Here is a 20,772-nt window from a genome sequence, read left to right on the forward strand (position 1 = left end):
CACTAGAGTCATTTGTCATTGACTTTCCTGAAAGTCAAGAAATGCTGTGAATCTGCAGTGCCTACCAGACTCAGAGCGGGAGGGGAAACAGAGTAAGAGAAGAAGAGCAACTCTAGTGAATACAAACCAGTAAGAAGATTTGTTGTACCTCATCTTCAGAAGACTTGGGATTACAGATGAAAAATACAGGTTGACACTACACAGACACAAGTATCCCTATATAGAAGGAGAAGATGAAGGAAAAGGAGAGCCCCACATACTATGTAGATATTTCATCTAAAATATATATGTTTGTGTCATGTTTGTGTGACTCGGGTTTTTCATAAATTCTGCTCAGGAGCTCTTGGGCCTTCCTTGGATCCTTTTCCATCAGAAAGTGAGCAACACACTGAAGAAAACCGTAAGATGGCTTGTGTGCCTTTGTGCCAACACACAGAACATACCAGCAAACATACTAATGAATCAGCTGAATTAACAGATTTCAACGCAACTGAATAGTCTGCTTTAACTCACTCACATACTGCAGACTCCTATCATCCCTAACCACTGGCCCTGCTGGCTGGGTCTGATGGGAGTTGGAAGTCTAGCCACATCAGGAGGGCCATGGGCTCCCTAAAGGTAAAGGTACCCCTGCCCATACAGGCCAGTCTTGCCAGACTCTAGGGTTGTGCGCTCATCTCACTCAAGAGGCCGGGGGCCAGCGCTGTCCGCAGACACTTCCGGGTCACGTGGCCAGCGTGACAAAGCTGTTCTGGCGAGCCAGCGCAGCACACGGAACGCCGTTTACCTTCCCACTGGAGCGGTACCTATTTATCTACTTGCACTTAGGGGTGCTTTCGAACTGCTAGGTTGGCAGGCGCTGGGACCGAGCGACGGGAGCGCACCCCGCTGCGGGGATTCGAACCGCCGACCTTTCAATCGGCAAGTCCTAGGCGCTGAGGCTTTTACCCACAGCGCCACCCGCGTCCCTGGCTGCGTCCCATGGGCTCCCTACCCTCTCCTAAAGGAGCTGGTTTCCTGGCAAAACCAACAAACGGGTAAAATTCATCCATTGTAAAAACACTGTGGCCCAGACTCCGACTATGCCAAGAAATTCAACAGTATATGTATTAAGGTAAAGCAGGTAGCATAGGAAAGGAGGTAAGGACAAAGCAGAGGCCCAGGGAAAAGAAGGTGATCTTGTAGGGACATCTGGAGAACTATGAGAAGATGAGGAAGCAAGCAGATACAAGGAGGGAAGCAGGAAGCCTAAGTCAAGAGGACTACAGGAGCCAAAGACTAAATTACTGTGTTTCAAGTAGCATTTGCACTTGCCATACACACCAGAAAGAGCATGGGAGTGTCTTCACCTGATTATCTGATTTGTTTCCCTGGATTTTACACCCTCCACCCTACCCTAAGCTCCTGTTCAAGGAAGCTGCCATCTGTGCATACGCTGTTATTTGTTCATGCACAGTGGCAGCTGGAACCGTACTAGCCTCAGCTTAACCACGGCTTGTGTTTTCAAATTAGATGGCAACTGATTTGAGGGGGGAAACATATAAAAAACGAACATTTCTCAAGAAATCACAGGGTACACATGGATTGTGGCTAGCATCATGTGTACTCCAGATTAAAATCCAAGCAGCAGAAACTGGAGCTGGAGTAAATGGCAATGTGTACACAGCCCGAGATAAAGAAAGATGTGGCAAAGGCATTGGGAAACAGGGAAGAAAAGCTGAAATTGGCTTTTGCCAACCATGTGAGCTACAGCTCATACACTTGGCCACATTCCCCACCTCGGGTGTTTGTGCATATGGAAGGCATCTCATTAGTATGCAGACACCGTTGTTGGAAGAGAAGTTCCATACAAGTGGCATGAAACCTGTTATGTATGCCAAAGGGACATAGTGCTTGTTGAACCTCTTGAGCTCCTGTAGCATTCTTGCTTTAGTGGCTCATCAGTGCAAGCTATCTGAGACGTTAACATACTACATAGCATTAAAGGAGAGTTGTTTCTAAAAGCCTTGCTTCGTTCTTGCCTATTTTCCTGCTACCCAACACAACAAAATCACTACATTGTTCAAACCTTTCCTTCAAGCACAATTAATCCCTAAAGGCACAAGAGAAGAATTAAACAGAGTTCACATTGGTCAAGCCCACGTGAGATTTTCCACACATTTCACTCACTTCAAGTCATGCTGTCTATCTACCTATCTACCTGCCCACCTAATGCCTTCTGCCACTACACTGTTGCATCAGTGCACCATCCACGCAGAGCCTGCCTGCCATATTTATTCTATTTGCAATTCTATATTTTATGTGCAACCTCCAAAGTGTTCAAGGCTCCATTTGCTGAAGGAATGCTACAGAGAGATCCAATAATTGAAAAGAACAAAAGAGTAGCTGAGTCTTTGGGTATGATAAGCCTCCAATCAAAGTCAGAAAGAAATTTGCAATTGACTAACGACAGGACCTCTTTCCTGGGGTGAAGTGCAATTTTCACCAGCTCCTGCTGTATATAAACAAGTTTAGGCAATAACCAGTCACACAGATTACCAAAACTAAAAACTTCAATTCATTGTCAAAACCAGAGTCTAAGGAAGTTGCTTTTGTATTTTCCTACATCAAAACACACAATTACCTCAAGTTCCCTTTTTCATTATTTTTTGTGACAGAGCGATATCCGTTTCCAAAGCAGTCTTGGCAAGGTTTGAGCCAACTGTCTAAAGTCTTCCAGTTACTTTTTGCAAAATTTCAACAGACCAGGCTAGAATAAGACGCAGAATGATTCTGGCACTTTTTTGTTCAGCTGCCTTTTCAGTTTTCCACAAAGGAGAACCCAATGACAATCTTGGGGGGCCAGTTCTCAAATACAGAACAGAGGGCATGCATATTATATTGGAGGGGGGAGGGGGGAGGAAGAGAAGAGACGAAAGTCTGGAAGGTGCCGTTTCACCTGTCATTTTGCAGCAGTGCCTAGAGAAACATCCTTGTAGAAATTCTCCTTCTGCGTAATACTCTAAGACCCTGATCCCAAAGCTATGATGAATCTAGCAACCGTAAACATGCATGTGAAAAGACCAGCATGAGTCAGAAGAGTCCATCTGTACCTTAAAAAACACCTGAGCCCATTGGAGGACTCTCTTCACCCCAGCAAAAGCAAGTTATTCTGACCCAGTTAAGTTTCAGCAACCCCACTCCAACTCTGTACATGTGTTCATGGTAAATTTCCTACAGGGCCACATAATCATCAGGTTGCCTCTCACCCCACACATCAACGCACAGGAAACTAGAACTTCACTCTGAAACACTCATTTTTTTAGCACCGTAGGCCTCAGCATTAGTCAGTATAAATTGCAACATAAGAAAAGCAAGGAAAGAACCTGGATATTAAAATAGTGCTGATATAATGCAATATGAATCAATGGATGTGTTCATACGTTAAGATTAAGCCCAAAATCCTGGCCTAGCACAGTTAACAATGAACGAGGAAAGTGCTGGTGCACATTGTCCCATCATTCATGCTTTGACTGGTGTAAGCAGGATTAACAAAACAGGAAGCAATGGCTTCCTGGTATGCCTGAATCCAGGATCATTTCTCGTTGCTCCTTAACAATCTGCAATTGGTAAGCCAAAAATGAACCACGGCTTAGGGCTGGCTAATAACTGCAGCTTATTAGAGAGCAACAGACCATAGGTTTGGAAGTAATGGGAAATTAAGGCTTCCAAGTCTGTTTATCCTGCTTATGTCAGGAGTGAAGTGGGAACAGTTGGACAGCATGCTCCATTTGCTACGTGACAGTCCTTCAAATTTCTGAATGGGGCTTTCATTCTTAGCAGTCAGTCTCTTCTCCAGGCTAAACATACCCAACTCCATTAACCTTTCCTCATAGGACTTGGTCTCCAAAACCCTTGCCATTTGGACAACTTTTATTTTTTCAATAACTTCTGCCAAGAACGGGGTCAGTTCTCTGGGTAAAGTCTGACCAAAGCAGAATACAATAAGACCAATGGATCTTGCCATCCAGATGCTATATTTATGTGGAGGCAACCTAGAGAATTGCATTAGCCTTCTTAGCCTCTGTATCACATTCCTGACTCATGTTTAGCTCCAAGTCAACTAAAATGCCTTGATCTCTCTTTTTTAGGCACATACTGCTGTCAAGCTGTGCATCACACATCTTGCATTTGTGCATCTGATTCTCCCTACCTAAGTTATTCAACTCATTTGGTTATTTTTGATCCAGTTCTCCATCCTGTCAACATCATCTTGGATACTGGTTCTGTCTTCTAATGTATTAGCTATGCCACCCAGTTTGGTGCCACCTGTAAATTTGATGAGCATCCCCTCCACTCCTTCATCCAAGTTATTCATTAAAAAATACATATTAAGTAAGACCAGGCTCACAAGAGAACAATGCACTTTTCCGTTTTCCACTTCTCTGAAGTGTGACAAAAAGCCACCGATGAGCACTCTTCTGGAATGGTCCATCAACCAATTACAAATCCACCTATCAGTAGCATCAGCCAGTCGACATTTTTACCAGCCTGCCAACAATAATATTGTGGGGGACCTTGTTGAATATTTTACCAAAATGCTACACCCAAAGCATTCCTCTACCAGGCTAGTAACTAGAGATAAGGTTAGTCTGGCAAGCTTTGTTCTTAAGAGACCCATGCAGGTTCTCTGTAATTAGATTGTTTATTTCTAAATTTATTTAGATTGACTGCTTTTTTATTTGTCACCGAATCTTTTTGAGCATTGGCCTCAACAGTCAGCAGCTGCCTGGCCCCCACTTTTTCAGATGGGGACAACATTTAGCCATGTCTAGTCTTGCAGCAATTAACCTGTTCTCCGAGAAGTCATATGGACAGTAGCTTGGCTATCACATCCACAAGTTTATTTAGTATTCATGAATATAATTCTCCCAGCCCTGAAGACTTGAATTTATTTAGAACAGCTAGGTGCTCATTCGACCTCTTTACTTATCTTGGGCTATAATGCCTTCTCCTGCTCTGCCATGTTGAGCACAGTTTCCATTGTAAGAGGAGACTGAGGCAAAGAAAGAGTTAAGCAGTTTTCTCCACCACCTAAGAGTTTTGATGTTATGCTCTATAGCCACAGATGCCTAATCCAATACCTCCTAAGAATGAATACACTTGAAGATGTTTTTTTGCCCAAAAATATCATTTGCACCACTTGCTCAAAGCCAATAATGAGATCTGAGTCAATCAACCTACAACCATGAAACACTGAACAAACACTTAGACCTGTCACCACTATTTTAATGCCATTTGAGTTAACTCTGTCAAGTCCCCAGTCCTATGAAGTGCCACTAGCAGGATTCCAATGATTGCTTGAGTGCTGTCCAAGACCCCAACAATCTTAATTTTTCATATGAAACCCAAGTGGAGCTTGTAACTATTGCTTAGACATCTCTGGATTTACACTAAAAATAATCAGGCTTTTGGATTCTTAGCTCTATAGTATGAGCAGAGGCTGAAAGCTTCTCAGCCCAAGTGTAAACTTAGCTCCGTTTGGATTAGTATAGAACTTTGCAGCCATTAGTTTAAGGTCATCCATCTCCAACAGGATTTCAACTAATTTAGCTTTCGTGCAGAGGATTCTTAGCCTGTTTTCGTGATTCTATGTGCAACTGGAGCCTTTATTTCTGTGCAGAGAAACCACCTTATTATTTTGGAAATTTAGTCCTGGTGTGGAATGCTGGGCACTGCGAAAGTGAAAGAAGACTCTCTGCAATTGAAATCTCCAAAACCGACAGTAAGGAAATACTTTAATTTGCCAAACAGCAGGTCAAAAAGTAGTGAGCAAGCTGTGAAGCTCTCTAGAACTCTCCAGCAGCCTGACTTTTAAGCAAAATTGGGGGCTTGGTACTGTATAGGAAATATAGCAAATTCCTAGTTATGATGGATTTTGTATTTTCAAAAATGGGGGAATCGGTCATTGTAGATTTCTTCATACCAGCATCCCTAGAATACCCTAATCTAGTGAGTCTGCTTCATCTTCCTAAACTGCATCTTGTCACAGTAGATTTTATGGCTTTAACACCAACCTAGTTCCTGTTGCTCCCTGTCCACACATAACAGCCAGCCTGATGAAGCGTACTGGACAACTTGAAAGCTTGCTTGCAAATGGACATTTTGGTATCATAAGCCTATGGCTCTACTATGGACTTTTTTCTTTTGGGTCAACACGGCTGCCTTTCCTCTCTGTGTGTCTCCAAGGAAGTCTTCAGTGCTCACTTTACTCTTGTTATCTGTTGCACACAACAGCCTGCAGCCACTTCCAACCCAAAATGAAAATGTGAAATCTAGAAGACACCCAGCAGAGCTAAGAAAGAATAACTGGAGCATGTTTAGGAGGGTGACCTTTCATAAAAAAATAAGTTACATAAGGATTCCATTTTATCCCAAAACGCATGACCTACTCAGACGGGCATGTCATTTGGCAATTTGTTCTGACAGCAATTGTAACAAAGACAACGAGGAACCGTTTCTCTTACCTTTCTGGTAAGTGGCACTTCAATAGGTACAGGGACAACTTCTGCAAGCAGGCAGCCATAAAATGCTACCATAAAAGCAGCAGGGTCATTATTGGGAAATACTAGTGCTACCTGCAAAAGAGGAGGGAAGGGAATTAAGCAAAGGCTCCCAACACATTTTCCAACCTTTAGATAATGCAGAAGAAACATTTCATGTGTATGACACACAACTTCACTTTGGTGTTTTAGTTTTTGAGAGGAAGCCTCTCTAGAGTGATCGATATCAGAAACACAAAGAGAGAAGGGTAGGGGAGATGAGATTTCATAAAGTCAAACCAATTCTTCTAACAAGAACGTTTCTTTGATATCTTTGGCTTAGGTGCATAAGCTATACTTTAAAGGTGTAAACTGCTCTGATGGTATGCTTCCAAACAGTTTCATTCAAGGTCAATAATATAACTCAAGACAGAAGATACACACACACCCTCATTTCAACAGACCCTCTTCCAAAAAATAATGAAAGGGGGAAAGCATCTACTTTTAAACCCACCATGGTTTCAACTAATACCTGCATTATGCTTTCATTTTGATCATTTGCCAAAGGTCAAATCGATAAACTCTCTGCCTGCCTGCAATGACTCGTAGAGGATGCTATTTCTTTGTTGAAAATCACATTTCTAATCAAGCTCATGCAAAAGGAACGTGCACCGACCCTCCCAGCATTTTCCCAATTACAATTTACATTCACATTTTTGCCCTTTCTCCTTTCTGGATGTCTCCATTGGGGACCAGGGATAGTGAAGAGATGCTCTCAAAATGGTAGCATGGTATTTAAGGCATTGACTTCAGACAGAGCCTTGACAAAGTCTGAGCTCCTCCACACGTGCCTTCCTCTTAGCACCCAAGGCTCAGGTGCATGCACTGGACTAACACAAGTTTGCATGTTGAAGCTGTCCACCTCCTCGTCTTCGCCACGCACAAAAAGCCGCATTTCAGGAAAGGAGTCCGCATGGCCTGACTTGGCGCCATTATCATTGTCTTTAAAAAGGCAGGTGGGGGAGAAAGAGATCATGCAAACTGGGCGATGGTGCCTAAGCGTGGGAAATTTAGTTTTGGAAATTCCGTAAAATGAAAGCAAGATTTATATCAGTAGGGGAACTTTGGATACCTTTTTTATGTTTTGGTATATGTATGTTATGACCTGCCCTTAGTCCCCAGGATATAATGAAGTAAAAAAAAAAAATCCAGTTTCACTGTAACACCCGGTAATCCTCATCAAAGGAAAGGCACAGAGCGAGGGAAAGCCTAGCTGTGCTGTCATCCTCATGGCTTCCCTTGTCTTACTCTCTCTGGGAGCTGCCTCAGCCCACTACTGCTATGGCTTAGAGACTTAAACACTGTCATAAATCAAGATGAAAGATTCCGTAGACCCGTCTTGGCTAAATGCCAAAGCAGAGAGTGATTTAAATTCAACATCTGCCCACAGTTCTCTTTAGTTTAATTCTTTATGATTACTTATGAACACAAAAATGAGGAAATAATTTATTTTCTGTAGGGCTCGAACCAGCTTCCCCAGCCCCCCACCAGCCCACTTGTCAAGTACAAGGGCAGCATTCTGAAGTTAAGTAGCTTAAAGGGTAGAAGAAGAGGAAGAAAAAATCCCCGTACCTATGCCATAACTGGGGGTGAAGTTGCAAGAGACTACAGGGGGAAGGGCAAAACCAATGGGATTAAGGAGACTTCTCAGAGCTTAAAACTGTTCCTTTCACTATTTTGGGAGGGCTCTCTTTGCACAATGCCAGTCACTTGCCCAACTTCCATCAACGAAAGCTTAGCAGTACCACCAATGTTCCAGCTTTGTTGAATGGAGCCATTTAGAAAAATGCTCTCAAGCTGGGAGGCAGGGACTCTGTGTGCACAGAAATTTAGCATATTGCTGTTAGTCGCTTGCTTTGAATGTATGCGGGTGTTTTTGTTGTTTTTCCTATTTAGAAGGCAGCTTGCCCCAACCTACGGGAAACAGGGACTTTTTTAAAAAAATAAGCACGTTCAGTAACAGAGAATTTTCTATACGGAGTAATGAGCGTTCTTGTGCAAATTTGGGCTGAAGAAACAGCTGTACAGAGACTTAAGGCTTCTTATGCACAGGAAGTGAGACTTTGGAGAGCCCAGGAGGACGTGCTTTCATATTTTGCCCTAGGCTTGACGTGATCAGGGCAGCTACCTGCAGAACTCCTTAAAAAACCCAGCAATTGGCACTACCATCATGAACTACAAGCTCCTCAAAGGCAACCAATGCAGAGAATACCTCTCAGTAGTATTTTCACCTACAGTATTTTTTTACTTTGCATTTATTGCCATAAGTAGTTTTCCCCATCAGGATGATACACATAGGATAAGAGAATTGTCTGTATCTGTGTGTGCGCGCGCGTGCGTGTGCGTGCGTGCATGAATAGGAGCAACTTTGAATGTGTCTGATGACTGGTCCAATTTTGGCACTGACACGGGGTGTGTGTATGTGTGTGTGTGTGTGTGTGTGTGTGTGGCAGTTCATGCACAGAAGCCTTCAGGAATGTGCAGGAGATGGAAACCAAAACAGTGACAAGACACCAGCAAGGGATAGGAAGCAAGCAGCAGAGGTGGTGTCACGTGGGAAAACGGAAAGCAAATATTGGATGCTGAGGTCAGTCAATGACAGGCAAATGAGCAGTGGGTATAAATTGAGAGAAAATCAAGTTGGCAATACGGGGCAGTGAAAACTCACTTGAAGGAAGCCAAATCTTACAAATATTTAGCAGAAACAGGCAAAAATGGACTTTAGACAGGGATATTGTGAGTTCAACTGTCTTCAAAGTGAGCCTCTTGGTTTTTCAGGATCGCCTCGCTGTTTTATTGGGCAGGGGGAGACTGGATATTTATTGTATGGGTATATCAGAGACTTTTGCTAAAAGGAAGTAAGTGCAGCATACGAGCCTAGCTGGCAACATTATACAAAAAGTGTGCTCACATCACAATATGCAAAATCAAGGCAAATGTGCAAAATGTCCCCCCACCCCACATTTTTTATTTAATAATGCAGACACGTTTGTTTGCTTTTGCATTGAATCAGGGAAATGTAAGGAATCTAAAGATTATGTATTAAGAAAAGGATTTCCATGAAGGAGATCCTAAAGGGGGGAGGGGAGAAAAATGGTCCTAAAGGAATTTTTAAAGAAGCATGTTGTGTGCAGAGTATACGCCTCCCCTCAGCATTAAGGAAACATGGAAAACTGTCCCCATATTTTTTTTTAACTGAGGCAAGTGTGTGCCTCACACTCCTGAGAGAAGCTCTGGAACTCAGTAGCCAACATGGAGACTCCTAGATGTTGCTGAGGTAAAGCTCCCACATTTCCTGACCATAGCCTATGCTGATGGGAGGTGGAATCCAGTAGCAACCAGTGGATTCCACTATAGGTACCCCTTCTCTGGACTGTGACCCACCCAGTCATTGTAGAGTTGAACAGAAATGATGAGGACAGGCCTAAAAGTTACAAAACGCATCACCTGGCACCCCCAACCCCAAAGTAGCTATGCTCTTATGCCAACTTTCCCTACTTTCAAGTAGGATTTTGTTTCTTTAACCAGTTTTGCTTAGTATCTTAATAATTATCTAGCAGCATTCCTTAGTTCAAGCCAGGTCTCTTCACAAGGCCCTCATTGTTTCGGGGTCTCCAATACACACAGCCCCATTACCAAAATTAATTTCATCCGCATGATAAACACTCTTCATATAGGGAAGCCTTTGTGTCACAGAGTAGCTTGTTTGAGAGAAAGGAATTTTTTTTCTGACCATAAATAGACTTCTGAGGTAAATTTTCTGCAACCAGCCAAACGTTAGTGAGCAATAGGACACGATCGTTTAGACGTGTGTCACAGAACTAAAACACGGACAGTTGACTGATCTGCTCCAAGGTTAGAAGATTCACTATGTACCCCAACTCAAATACATAGCTTTCACCTCTATGTGTCTTTGATGTCAAACGTGACATACTATTAAGGCTTGCAACGAAAGCAGAGGTACTTACCCTGTCTCCTGGCCGCACCATTGGTTCTTGCCTGGTGCCCAACTTATGTAGTATGTTGTATGCGACTTTCATACTACGGGTCCACAGTTTGCCTATTCACAAAACAACTGTGTGTAAGTATTCCCATTAAGATGGGGCTGTGCAGTTTCATTCCAAAATGATTCAAAACACACCTTGCGCACCCAGTTGCCGAAAGCCTTTATTGTTCTCCAACAGAGAAATGTGCAACATACCACAAACACTGTACTTCCTGCTATAATATCACAGAACGATCACTCCAATCCTCAAGCTAAACTTGATAGTAAAGAGGACAGGCATAGAACAAGTGTGTGCCGAGAAGATGGAAACTGGTGAACCATAACTTCACTACCATTTTAATTGTAATTCAATTTAATTTTATAGGCAAGTGGAAACTTCCATTTATATAATGGAGCTGAAAGTGGGAGAACTGTGCAACTGCTGTCTTGTCAGCACATGTGAGTCAGTTCGGTTTCAGTGTGCCTGGCCCAGTTAATTATTTTGTTCTCAGCCGCTTTCCTATTGGCAAGCCGTATCGTGGCTACTTATGAAGGGCAAAATTAATGGGGATTTTTCCTGAGCAAGCTGTTCTGAAAATTGGGTAAGAGCATGGCTTGCGTAGAGGAAAATGTTCTCCTGTGGCTGTGCCAATACAAGTTCAAGAGGCAGCAACGTTTGGCCCAGATTCAATTGCGGCCATAACCAAGGCATTAGTCACCTTTAGTCTGGATCAATGTCATTAAGCCTATTGAGAACATTCATACAGGTTATTTCCACTTCCTACAAAATGCCAAAATCTTTCCCCACCAAACTGTGATTGTTTCCAAGCGGTGCCTTTCACGATGAAGCCTATGGCTACAGAAGGTTAACAATGGAATGCTTCAAAAATAAATAAATAAAACCAAACATTTGCAAGCAGAATTTAGGGAAGAAGAAATGCTGAGTTCCTCTTAACTTTACTGAATTAAATTGTATGGACAGCATGAGGAAACAGACCATCTCAAGAGAGACAAAGCTCTTTACACGAAACAGTTTTGGTACAAGTACTTGCTTCAGAACAAGGTGGGCAGATAGTCAAGGACCTCCTCCGATAAATATTAGGGAGCCATGTCCGTGAGATGCTTGTTTTCTACATGTGTGTTCCCTATGTAGTGTACTCCAAAAAAAAAAAAAAAAAAAGATATTCCATTTGAGTTGCCAACATTGTTCTTTTTCAAAATGTCTAGACTGGCTCTAAGGAACTTTTAGTAATTTTAATTCAAATGTATGGGCATTTAGAAACATTGGGAGCTCCCGTATACCATGTCAGACTATTGGGTCCAGGCAGCTCAGGACTGTCCGCACTGGCTGGCAGCAGACTGCCAGGAATTCAGCCACGGAGCTTCAACCCTTCCTCTACTTAAGCACTGCGGCCTAAGGAAATTTCACACTTTCTCTTAGCAGAGCCAAGCAAAGCGATAGCATGTTTGCAGATTACTAGCTCTTACTTAGATGCAATTCAGCGAGTTCTGAAAACCCAAGCTTGCTCTTGGCATCATTTACCTGAAGAGAGCAGGCCCCATCCCTAGTATGTATATAGGGGAAACATCTGATCCCAAGTAACCCTACTTTCAAACTGTTAAGTCTGCCAGACTTCTTAAAAAGCAGAGGTTGACTAAGGTGCTTTTGCATCATTTGGCACAAAGCCTTCTGGCCAGGTCATTTCCTCACTAGTGCCTTATCACAAATGTGTTAAGTGTAAAGGCTGCCCGAGTAGCGCTTGTGGGCAGACAGGTGTGCCAGAGGAAAAGCAAACTACAAAATTAGCTCCCGTATAATGTACAGTAGGATTGTCACCACCACACGGCACCAACTCAGCCACAGCAAACCAGAATACTCTTACCAAACCTATGTAGAGCAGTTCCATGTTTGCCAAAAGACAGCTGCAAATAATTGTCAATGGGTTTTTTTTTCAGTATCACAACAAACACAACAGCTTATTGATATGGTCTGCATCATATGACTCTTGTGACATGGGTTCCAATTCCACTAGCATTAAATAAGGAACAACCAGGTTGCCACACCCAGAAGAGGACATGGCTTGGGTGAGGATTGGCCCCTGCTACCAAGAGCCAACAGGATGGGCCAAAGAGTAACCCAACTCATACTGTACAAGCAAAATGTGCTGTGCTGAGGTCCATAGCAGCCTCTGCAAAACTGTAACTGCACAGGCGGCTACGGAGTATGTATTTCAGACAGATAATTGTACATTTGAGTAAAGGCAGAAGGAATTACTTCAGGGATAGTGTGCACATTAGTCTCACTAATTATTTCTGTGCTGGTATCCGTATGCAAACACATTGTGTGAAGAGCATGCAGTGCATATGACTCACTGCTTCTTGAACCCTTGCAATGGTTTGAAATTTGAATTTTTATATCAATTATTTCACTCACAACACTCTAGACTTTTGCACCTCTTCAGGCACGGGAAGTCTTTGCAGGGTAACATGCATTTCAATAAAATCCAACGAAAGAAAACCAGCCAACCTTAGATATTGATAAGGACATCTCTATAAGGAATCAGACTTAATATCCTAGCCCTGTGCTTTAACGCCAATTGACACAAGCTCTCCAGAATCTCTCAAGGAGATTCTACCCCACCCCACTTCCCAATCACTGAAACTAGCAAGCCTGTTAAGTGGCGAGTACTGGATCCAGCATAGGGCTTCACAAAGTCAAAGTATGCCCCCTTCCAATGAGCTACATACTTTCCCATCAGCTCTACTCCCTCAGATAAATGTGTAAGTACATAGCCTCAAAAAACCCCACAATAGTTTATATATATATATATATAGGATCTAAGGAAGTATAAGATGCATATTTCGTAATGATCAAAGATGAGAAAACAGAGTTCTATTTTCTTAACTTGGGGAATGGGGAGCTGCAAGGAAATTCAAAAGGTTGCTGACCGTAAGTGAGAATATATAGTGGTTTTCCATTGGTGTCCATAGTGGTTAGACAAGGAGCTTTCGGGGAAATGGTTCCCCATCGTTGCAATGCTGCTTCAAGAGATGGAGGCCAATTCGTAACCACGCCCAGCTGTTCTCCACGCATCGCCAACATCTGCGCTCCCTCTGGCTTTGGTTGGTTTGGGTCTGGCTGTTGAACTTACAGTTGTAAGAGAGCGTTACTTCATGTTTCTTAATGCCATGCTTTATTATGCCTATTGATAAGTCAACATCTGCTTTTGAGAAATCAAATGATGTACATGCAATGTGAGACAACTCTATCCTGGTTTCTGATCTTCTTCTGTACACCTCCCATACTCTACACTGCAATCCTTTCTCAAACACACACACACACACACACACACACACACACGGCTGGCAGATCAAATGCATAAAAAGCTAGTTTGTGCAATTAAAATCTGAGTTCAGAATCCAAGCTCACTTGCTGTAAAACATTTATTCAAGCACACACAAAATGAACAGTACAAACCCAGTACAAAAACTTGGTCAGGGGAGTCAAACTATTTTACCTTCTAATAATTCTTCAAAGTCATCTACAAAGAACTCTCGTAATGGGGGCCGTTTGGGTCGTTTTAAGGTGTTGACCAACTGCTGAATTTTTGCCGATACTCTGCTGCTTACTGGAACTCCTGCAGAAAAGAAAATTGACATAAGTTTTCAAGCAGTAGGCATGCCTTCCAGTTCCAAGCAGAGGAGAAAAGCATATCAACATGAAGGCAAATTCGAATAGGCAGGTTAGCTAGTTGTACACACTTGACAGCTTGTTGCCATGGGCTGGACAAAGTTCCAAGATGAGCAGCATCTGTGCAAAATGGCGAACAGCCTTTTTGCTGCCATGACCTTTATACCTGGGAACTGCTAGTCAGTGGTCGAGCCAAGGTCCACTGTCACTGGACATCTAAAATCATATATGCCTCCCAGTGTAGATATAAACTTACTTTGGGTTTAGGTATATAGGTACTGTCTGCCTTTTTAAAAAATTCTGTTAATTGGTCCAGGAAGAAAATTCCAACACCTCTAACAAGTAAGCAATTTCACTAACTAGCTATAGTGGGTACTCTTATGAAACAACTTGTTATTTTCCTGAGTTTTTTCACGTCTCTGGGGTTCTCCTTCCAGTACCTAAAAACACGCCGAACACAGACATTTCACACTTTCTTCTCTTTCCTGGTCATCTTCTTGGCAGAAATGTGAACTCACCCAAACTTTTTTTTTTTTTGGGGGGGGGGGGTTATATTCTCATTAAATGGCCTATTTAGCCAGACATTCCCTCCTGTGGTTCATGCACTCCTACATCATTTTTACAAGCCATAATTACCATCGCCAGTTTCCATAAGTTCAGCGTTTCCATATTTTGGTGCCACCCTCGATGTTGAACCTTGTGGTCTTTCTACTTGTATTGAGTGTTCTGAGGTGTAAGTGGTAACATCTGGAGGTGCGGAATGGTTTTCTGAGGAAATAAATTCAAACCTTTTAATAATCTCTTCACATACTTTTGAGTGAAGTTGTCTTGCTACACAATCCAAACACTCGTTCTATAAAGTTAACACTTTTGTAACATGCTGTTGCCATTAATACACTTTTGCATTTGACGTAGAACCAAACTTTCAGGAATTCAGATGAAAATAGTCTCACTTAAAGCCCACAAGAACGCAAGGAGAGCCCTGATAGGCCCATCTACTCTCTTCCGTTCTCCCAGTGGACAACCGGACGCCTCTGGGAATCCCACAAGCAAGACCTGAGAGCGACAGCACTCTCCTGCTAATGGTGCACAAGTGACGCACTCAAGCTGCACAAGAGTCTGTAGCCACAAAAAAGAAGAACCTTTCTCGAATTGAAAACAGGATAAACGTTAAACTAATAATAATTTCAGGTACCCATACTTTAAGATGCATTAGTTATTTGTTAGACTGGAAGAAGCTGGCGTATAGGAGAGAACCAGCCATCTAAAATTAAAACATTAATATACTGTTGTTGTTGTTGTTGTTGTTTAAAAAAGGTCTATTACATGGTGAACAGCTTCTGAAACCAAGGGTAGTTGCAAAAAGAATTTGTGATATGACCCGGTGGTGGTGGTCAGAGGGGATGTGTTCAGAGTAACACAACAACTGAATGCACATCTGATGACGTGGACTCTAGTCCATGTGCCATAGTAAACTGGTTAAGTACTTAAGGTGACCGAAGACTCTTGTACTTACATTTTACTGAGTAATACTTTTTGTGTCGGCTTAAGACTCTAATTTCTAGGCACACATAGGAGTAAGTTCCTACTTTCTCCTCCTCCTATTTAGGAGTAAGCTGCTGGAATCACTGGGGCTTACTTCCACACAAATAAGGGCAGGTTGACAGCCCACGGCATTCAGTATTATTGCAGCCATAGTTTCACAGTTTGATTTCATTTTAAATAAAAAAATGTGTTAGGCTAGGTAGGACAACATAAACAGACTTGGTCATCTGTACGTTTTAGTTGAGATTCCTGCATTGTGGGGGGTTGGACTAGAGGACCTTTGTGAGGTCCCTTCCAACTCGATGATCCTTACGACTTTTGCCATCGTCCTACAGGTGTGCGACTTCTAACGAATTGTGTGGACCAAGAGCATCAGGCTCGCCACTAGCCTATTTTTAGACACAGTTGCTATTTTGATTCTTTCTCAACAGCACAGGCTGCGTTTCCAGAAGCCAGCATGACTTGGTGAGTGACCTGCCTTGTGACGTTTGTTAAACAATTCGCAAGCTAATCCTCTCCTTTCACAGCTCAGTAACCCACCATTGCTTTCCCAATTTATTTTTTCCCCTCGGCCGCTTTTCGGCTTGCACTCTCTCTCTCTGCGCAGTCTTTTTTTGAATCGTGCATAGCTACAGGAGGCAGGAAGCGACACCATCTCATGCTTAAACAAGTTTCCTATTCAGGAGGCTAAGTGATCAAAAGTGCCATCCCATCCAGAGGAGATGGTGCCATGCCCCTAAGCCATACTGAAACCATTAGGAATAATTGCCATTGAGTTTAACCAAGGCATAGATCTCTAAAAAGGAATACATGCTCCATTATCTATAGATTCAAGACGTCAGCGCTCAAAGGAATCAAGTCCTTGCAGGAAGACCATCTCTAGCTCAAGCTAATCACACCATTCCCTCCCTTTGCCAGCCTTGCTGGTGACCCAGATCATGGGCGGTGGGGACAACAACACATAAAACAAGCAATCGTTCTTTTCTTTCAACTGCATTATGATTCCTATAATTATTTGGCATGGGTTTCTCGCTTCCAATTGCTTTGTGCAATTTTTGTTTGGTTGGCTGCCTAGAAAATACCAAAGATATAAACATTCAAAGCAATGAGGCAAAAATCATGGGATTAAGACACGTCTGCCTACTCAATACAATATATTCCAAGGCATCCGTGTCAATAGATCCAACACAATTCACACAGAGGTGAACTCAGATGTAATAGGGCAAGATGGTAAATGTCCTGCCAACAGCAGTCTACAGGTGCCTACTGAGAAAATAGCTAGAGTGGAATCAACTGGAGGAAGATTCTGCAGTCATCCTTTGCATCATGAGTGGGTGCATTTAGCCTGAATATCTATTTGAGGTTATTTCTTGTTACAATCTTTAAGAGCCATCTTTGGAAGAAGAGTAGCTTGATTCAAAAACATGAGGAGCACTTCAAAGTGCACATGAATGGAATGACTGTACAAGATACCTGAAATATTTTCCTGCAAGTATGTGAGCTTCAGCTATTTATGTACAGCGACAAAATGCCTTTGTACATTGATGACGAATTGCTCTTTAACTCCCAGGTTTGTGAGGAATAATAAACTATGCCAAAGCCCGATTAAGGTGGTTGGGGGTCCAGATGCAGTTCCCAAAATATGTGTCCCTTCTCTCCCCCCCCCCAAAAGGCACACATGATATAAGGTACTAGAAAATACGTCTTGTGATATCATAAAGACTAACAAATCTATTATGGCATAAGCTTTTGCGAACTAAAAATGTATTCTGAGCTTGTACATCTCTCGGAAAACAGACAAGCTAAAAACTTGATGGAAAAAGAAAGAAAGAAAGAAAGAAAGAAAATACCCTAAGCCCGTGGAATTTCACATTTTAAGCTCAATTACATCATTGTTGTTTTGCTCATTTCCCACCACCCGCATTAATACAGTTCCAGAGCTTCAACCAGTTTTAACCTGGCCTGAGTTTTAGATGCAGAAGTTCCAATGGTGTTCAACTGTGAGCTTAGACATGGTTTGCTGACTGAGCTTGGGTTAATAGGCACAGGGAACTGATTCCTAAGAGGAGTTGTCATAACCCTGTAGTCACTAGGAGTAAGGGTCCGTGGAAAGCAGAACAACTTGCTTCCATTAAAAAACAAATGATCAGGCCAGAATTCTATGGGAAACCAGCAAAAAGGATTAAAGCACTTTACCCTCCTGTGGTTTCAAGCAACAAGTATTCAGAAGCATTACTGCCTCCAGCTGTGAACCTAGAGAGTAGTCATCATGCCTAGTAGGCACAGTCAGTATTTGCTCCCCTAATTGCTCAGTTAAAAAAATAAAACAAAATAAAGCCTTCTCCTATTTTCCTATGTTCTGCCCCAACAGCAAAATCACCGAGGTAACCAACAGGATTTTTTAACGCTATACTCACTCTCACTCTCTAATTTACTATTTGATTGTGTCAAAATTATTATTTGAATTTATACCCCCCCCCCTTTTATAAAATAACTTTAAACCAAGTTCTTGCTGGCATCCGTTTGTCTCAGGAGACGATGCAAGCTGCTTATGTTTTAGTTCTGCTCAGTTCTGTACTGATAATGATCCCTTCACCATGAACCTTCCCCCAAGCTTCCTCACAAGGAAGCCGAGGCTGCAATCCTGTGCTTTCTTACCTGGGACTAAGCCCCATTAAACATAGAGATTTCCTTCTGAGTAGACCTATATACTACTGTACTGCGAGTTAACTATACAGCAAATTCTTAACAAGTACCTGGACTTCAGAAAGAAACATGTCCAGGGGTGGCATGTGCCCATTGCAACTGGCAAAGCAAAAGGCTAGGCAGACAGCTGAGTGACAGTGATATCCCTTGGACTGTTTGTAAGAAGGCAGGTAGGGGGCAGGCTGCAGGTAGGCTGAGCAAAGTGGGGCAGTGCCCCATTCACCCAAATGGACCAGCATCCCCTGGACATGTCTACGCCTCTTTGCAATATTTAGCAGGTCTCTGGATCTATGGAAATTCTAAAGGCTAGAAAACAATTCTTATAGTCAAAACAATGCACTTCACTCATTGGCTAAAGACACTGGAAGGTGGGAGCAACTAGATCTGCTTATCTTACAGAAATTGCTTAGAAGGTTGTCTGCACAGTTTGCTCCAGCTTTACTTCTAGGAAGGAGAGTATCTTACTTTAAAATAAAATTAAATTAAAGGCTGCAGGCACGGATCATGCTGTCTATAAAAAGCTATGTGGAATTGCCTTCTGTTCTTCCCAATCAATGGTAGGATGAACAAGAGGGACTTGTACTCGAAACCATTCCTTAGTAGCAGTTTGTTGGCAGGGCAACCAGCTACAAAGCTTGGAAGAAGTGATGAAGTTAGCCAAGTGGTTCAGTGCCACCGTCAACCATGATGTAGCTGGAAGAATGACTGGAACTCATCCCTCCTTCTGAACTATGACTTTTCGCAAGGGTCAAGCTTCTGAACAGCAGGAGGAATACCGAATGCAAACTTCCCCATCTGCACCTGTTCACTGTGACTCTTGAACTACACCAAAAATGCGGTGGTGGGCGAGAATGCATTTTGCATATTGCGTCTGTCACTGAAATTGTGTATTGCATGTTTTGCATATCGGAAAGAGAAAATTAACTCTGTAAATGTATGCACTGCCTAAATGGCTTTAAGATGACATACCAGATCCAAAATAAAAAGTCATTTAGAGAGGGTAGCCGCCAAGCTATGCTGAGGACTCAACCTCCGCTACGAGATCTCAGCAGGCCCATTAAGTAAAATTAAGTTGTTTCAGAAGAAAAATGACTCTGATCAACATATGTTGATGATAAATATAGGAACAGTGACAGCTGTAAGACTTCAAAGTACATCTTCCCTTCACAAGCATATTCATTTGCATTGCCCCATATCCCGGTCCCTTTCAATAAATTCAATCTGCAAGCCCACAAGTTCAAACAGCTGCTCTCCAACAAGAACTACAGACATTTCTGCCACCGGATCAAAATGGTCTGCATCATTTTACTAGGGGAATAAGTTACAATTCGCTGCAGAATTAAATTAAAATACTTCAATTGCATCTTGCTTCTGTTTGGTTGCCAATCAGGCTCTTATTCCATGTCAGGCCTGAGTGATGCAGGGGGGAGGATGAAGAAAGATTATTAATTTGCCACGTGGCAGGTACTTCAGGTAAGCAGATTAAGAGAAGTGTGGTGCAGCAGCGACTGGGCCAAAATAGGGGTATATTGTATTGAGATACAATAAAGTCATCACAGTAATTTACAACTAAAAATACTCATATAGGAGAATAGTTAGGCCACTGGGAATGGTGAATTATTTAAATGTCATTTCATTCAAATGATCAATTTTTTTTTGGGGGGGGGGGTAAAAAAGAAGAAGTTGTCCTCAATTCATAGGACAGAGTTCCCACCTTCAGTGGAGTTACATGATTCAACCATTTTGCACATGAAAAAAATAAAGTAAGAATCCAGCCAACTTCTGAGCCAGCCAAAAGGTGTTCTGGTGTCTGCCAGCTCTACAATTTTTTGATGAGCATAGCCACCTTTCCATTACCAAAAATAAACACTGCTGGGAACTGGGAATTCCCTTTTTAATTCCAGTTACTAGAACAAAGCATTACTCGCAGTCTAAAATTAGCTCATTTAAAGAAACAAGGTTTGGTCATCCAATACTTTCTTCTTTATGCAATGGCACTTCCATAATTTAGCTTTATCCAATGGTCACTAACTACCAAAAGCGTTACCTTCGTTGCTCTGTTAAAATTCCAACAATTCCCATTAACTGGCTTCAACTTCTGTGTTTTTGACCACGTTTTCTGTTTTTTTAATCAGCCTGCACTCTTTCATTTGTACAGCAAATCCCACCACTATTCCCAGTCTCCAGACCAAGGTGCGTACAGTGGGCACCAACCAGTAGTAAGAGGTAGAGAGCTTGGGTGGTACGAGATAAGTGGTGCTGGG

General features: G+C 42.4%; 1 protein-coding gene across 6 annotated transcripts in view; it reads right to left on the reverse strand.

Moving 5' to 3' along the window:
• Positions 1-20,772, reverse strand: part of DIP2C (disco interacting protein 2 homolog C) — a 292,197-nt gene that overhangs the window by 67,996 nt on the left and 203,429 nt on the right. For all 6 annotated transcript variants that reach the window (XM_077936762.1, XM_077936761.1, XM_028750165.2 and 3 more), the window contains 5 exons: positions 14,894-15,025; positions 14,085-14,204; positions 13,516-13,713; positions 10,550-10,641; positions 6,507-6,617 (listed from right to left, as the gene is read on the reverse strand). In XM_077936762.1, coding sequence (XP_077792888.1) covers positions 6,507-6,617; positions 10,550-10,641; positions 13,516-13,713; positions 14,085-14,204; positions 14,894-15,025 — 653 coding nt within the window. The remainder of the gene's footprint in view (positions 1-6,506; positions 6,618-10,549; positions 10,642-13,515; positions 13,714-14,084; positions 14,205-14,893; positions 15,026-20,772) is intronic.

The sequence above is a fragment of the Podarcis muralis genome, chromosome 12 (assembly GCF_964188315.1).
Source record: "Podarcis muralis chromosome 12, rPodMur119.hap1.1, whole genome shotgun sequence".
Lineage (NCBI taxonomy): Eukaryota > Metazoa > Chordata > Lepidosauria > Squamata > Lacertidae > Podarcis > Podarcis muralis.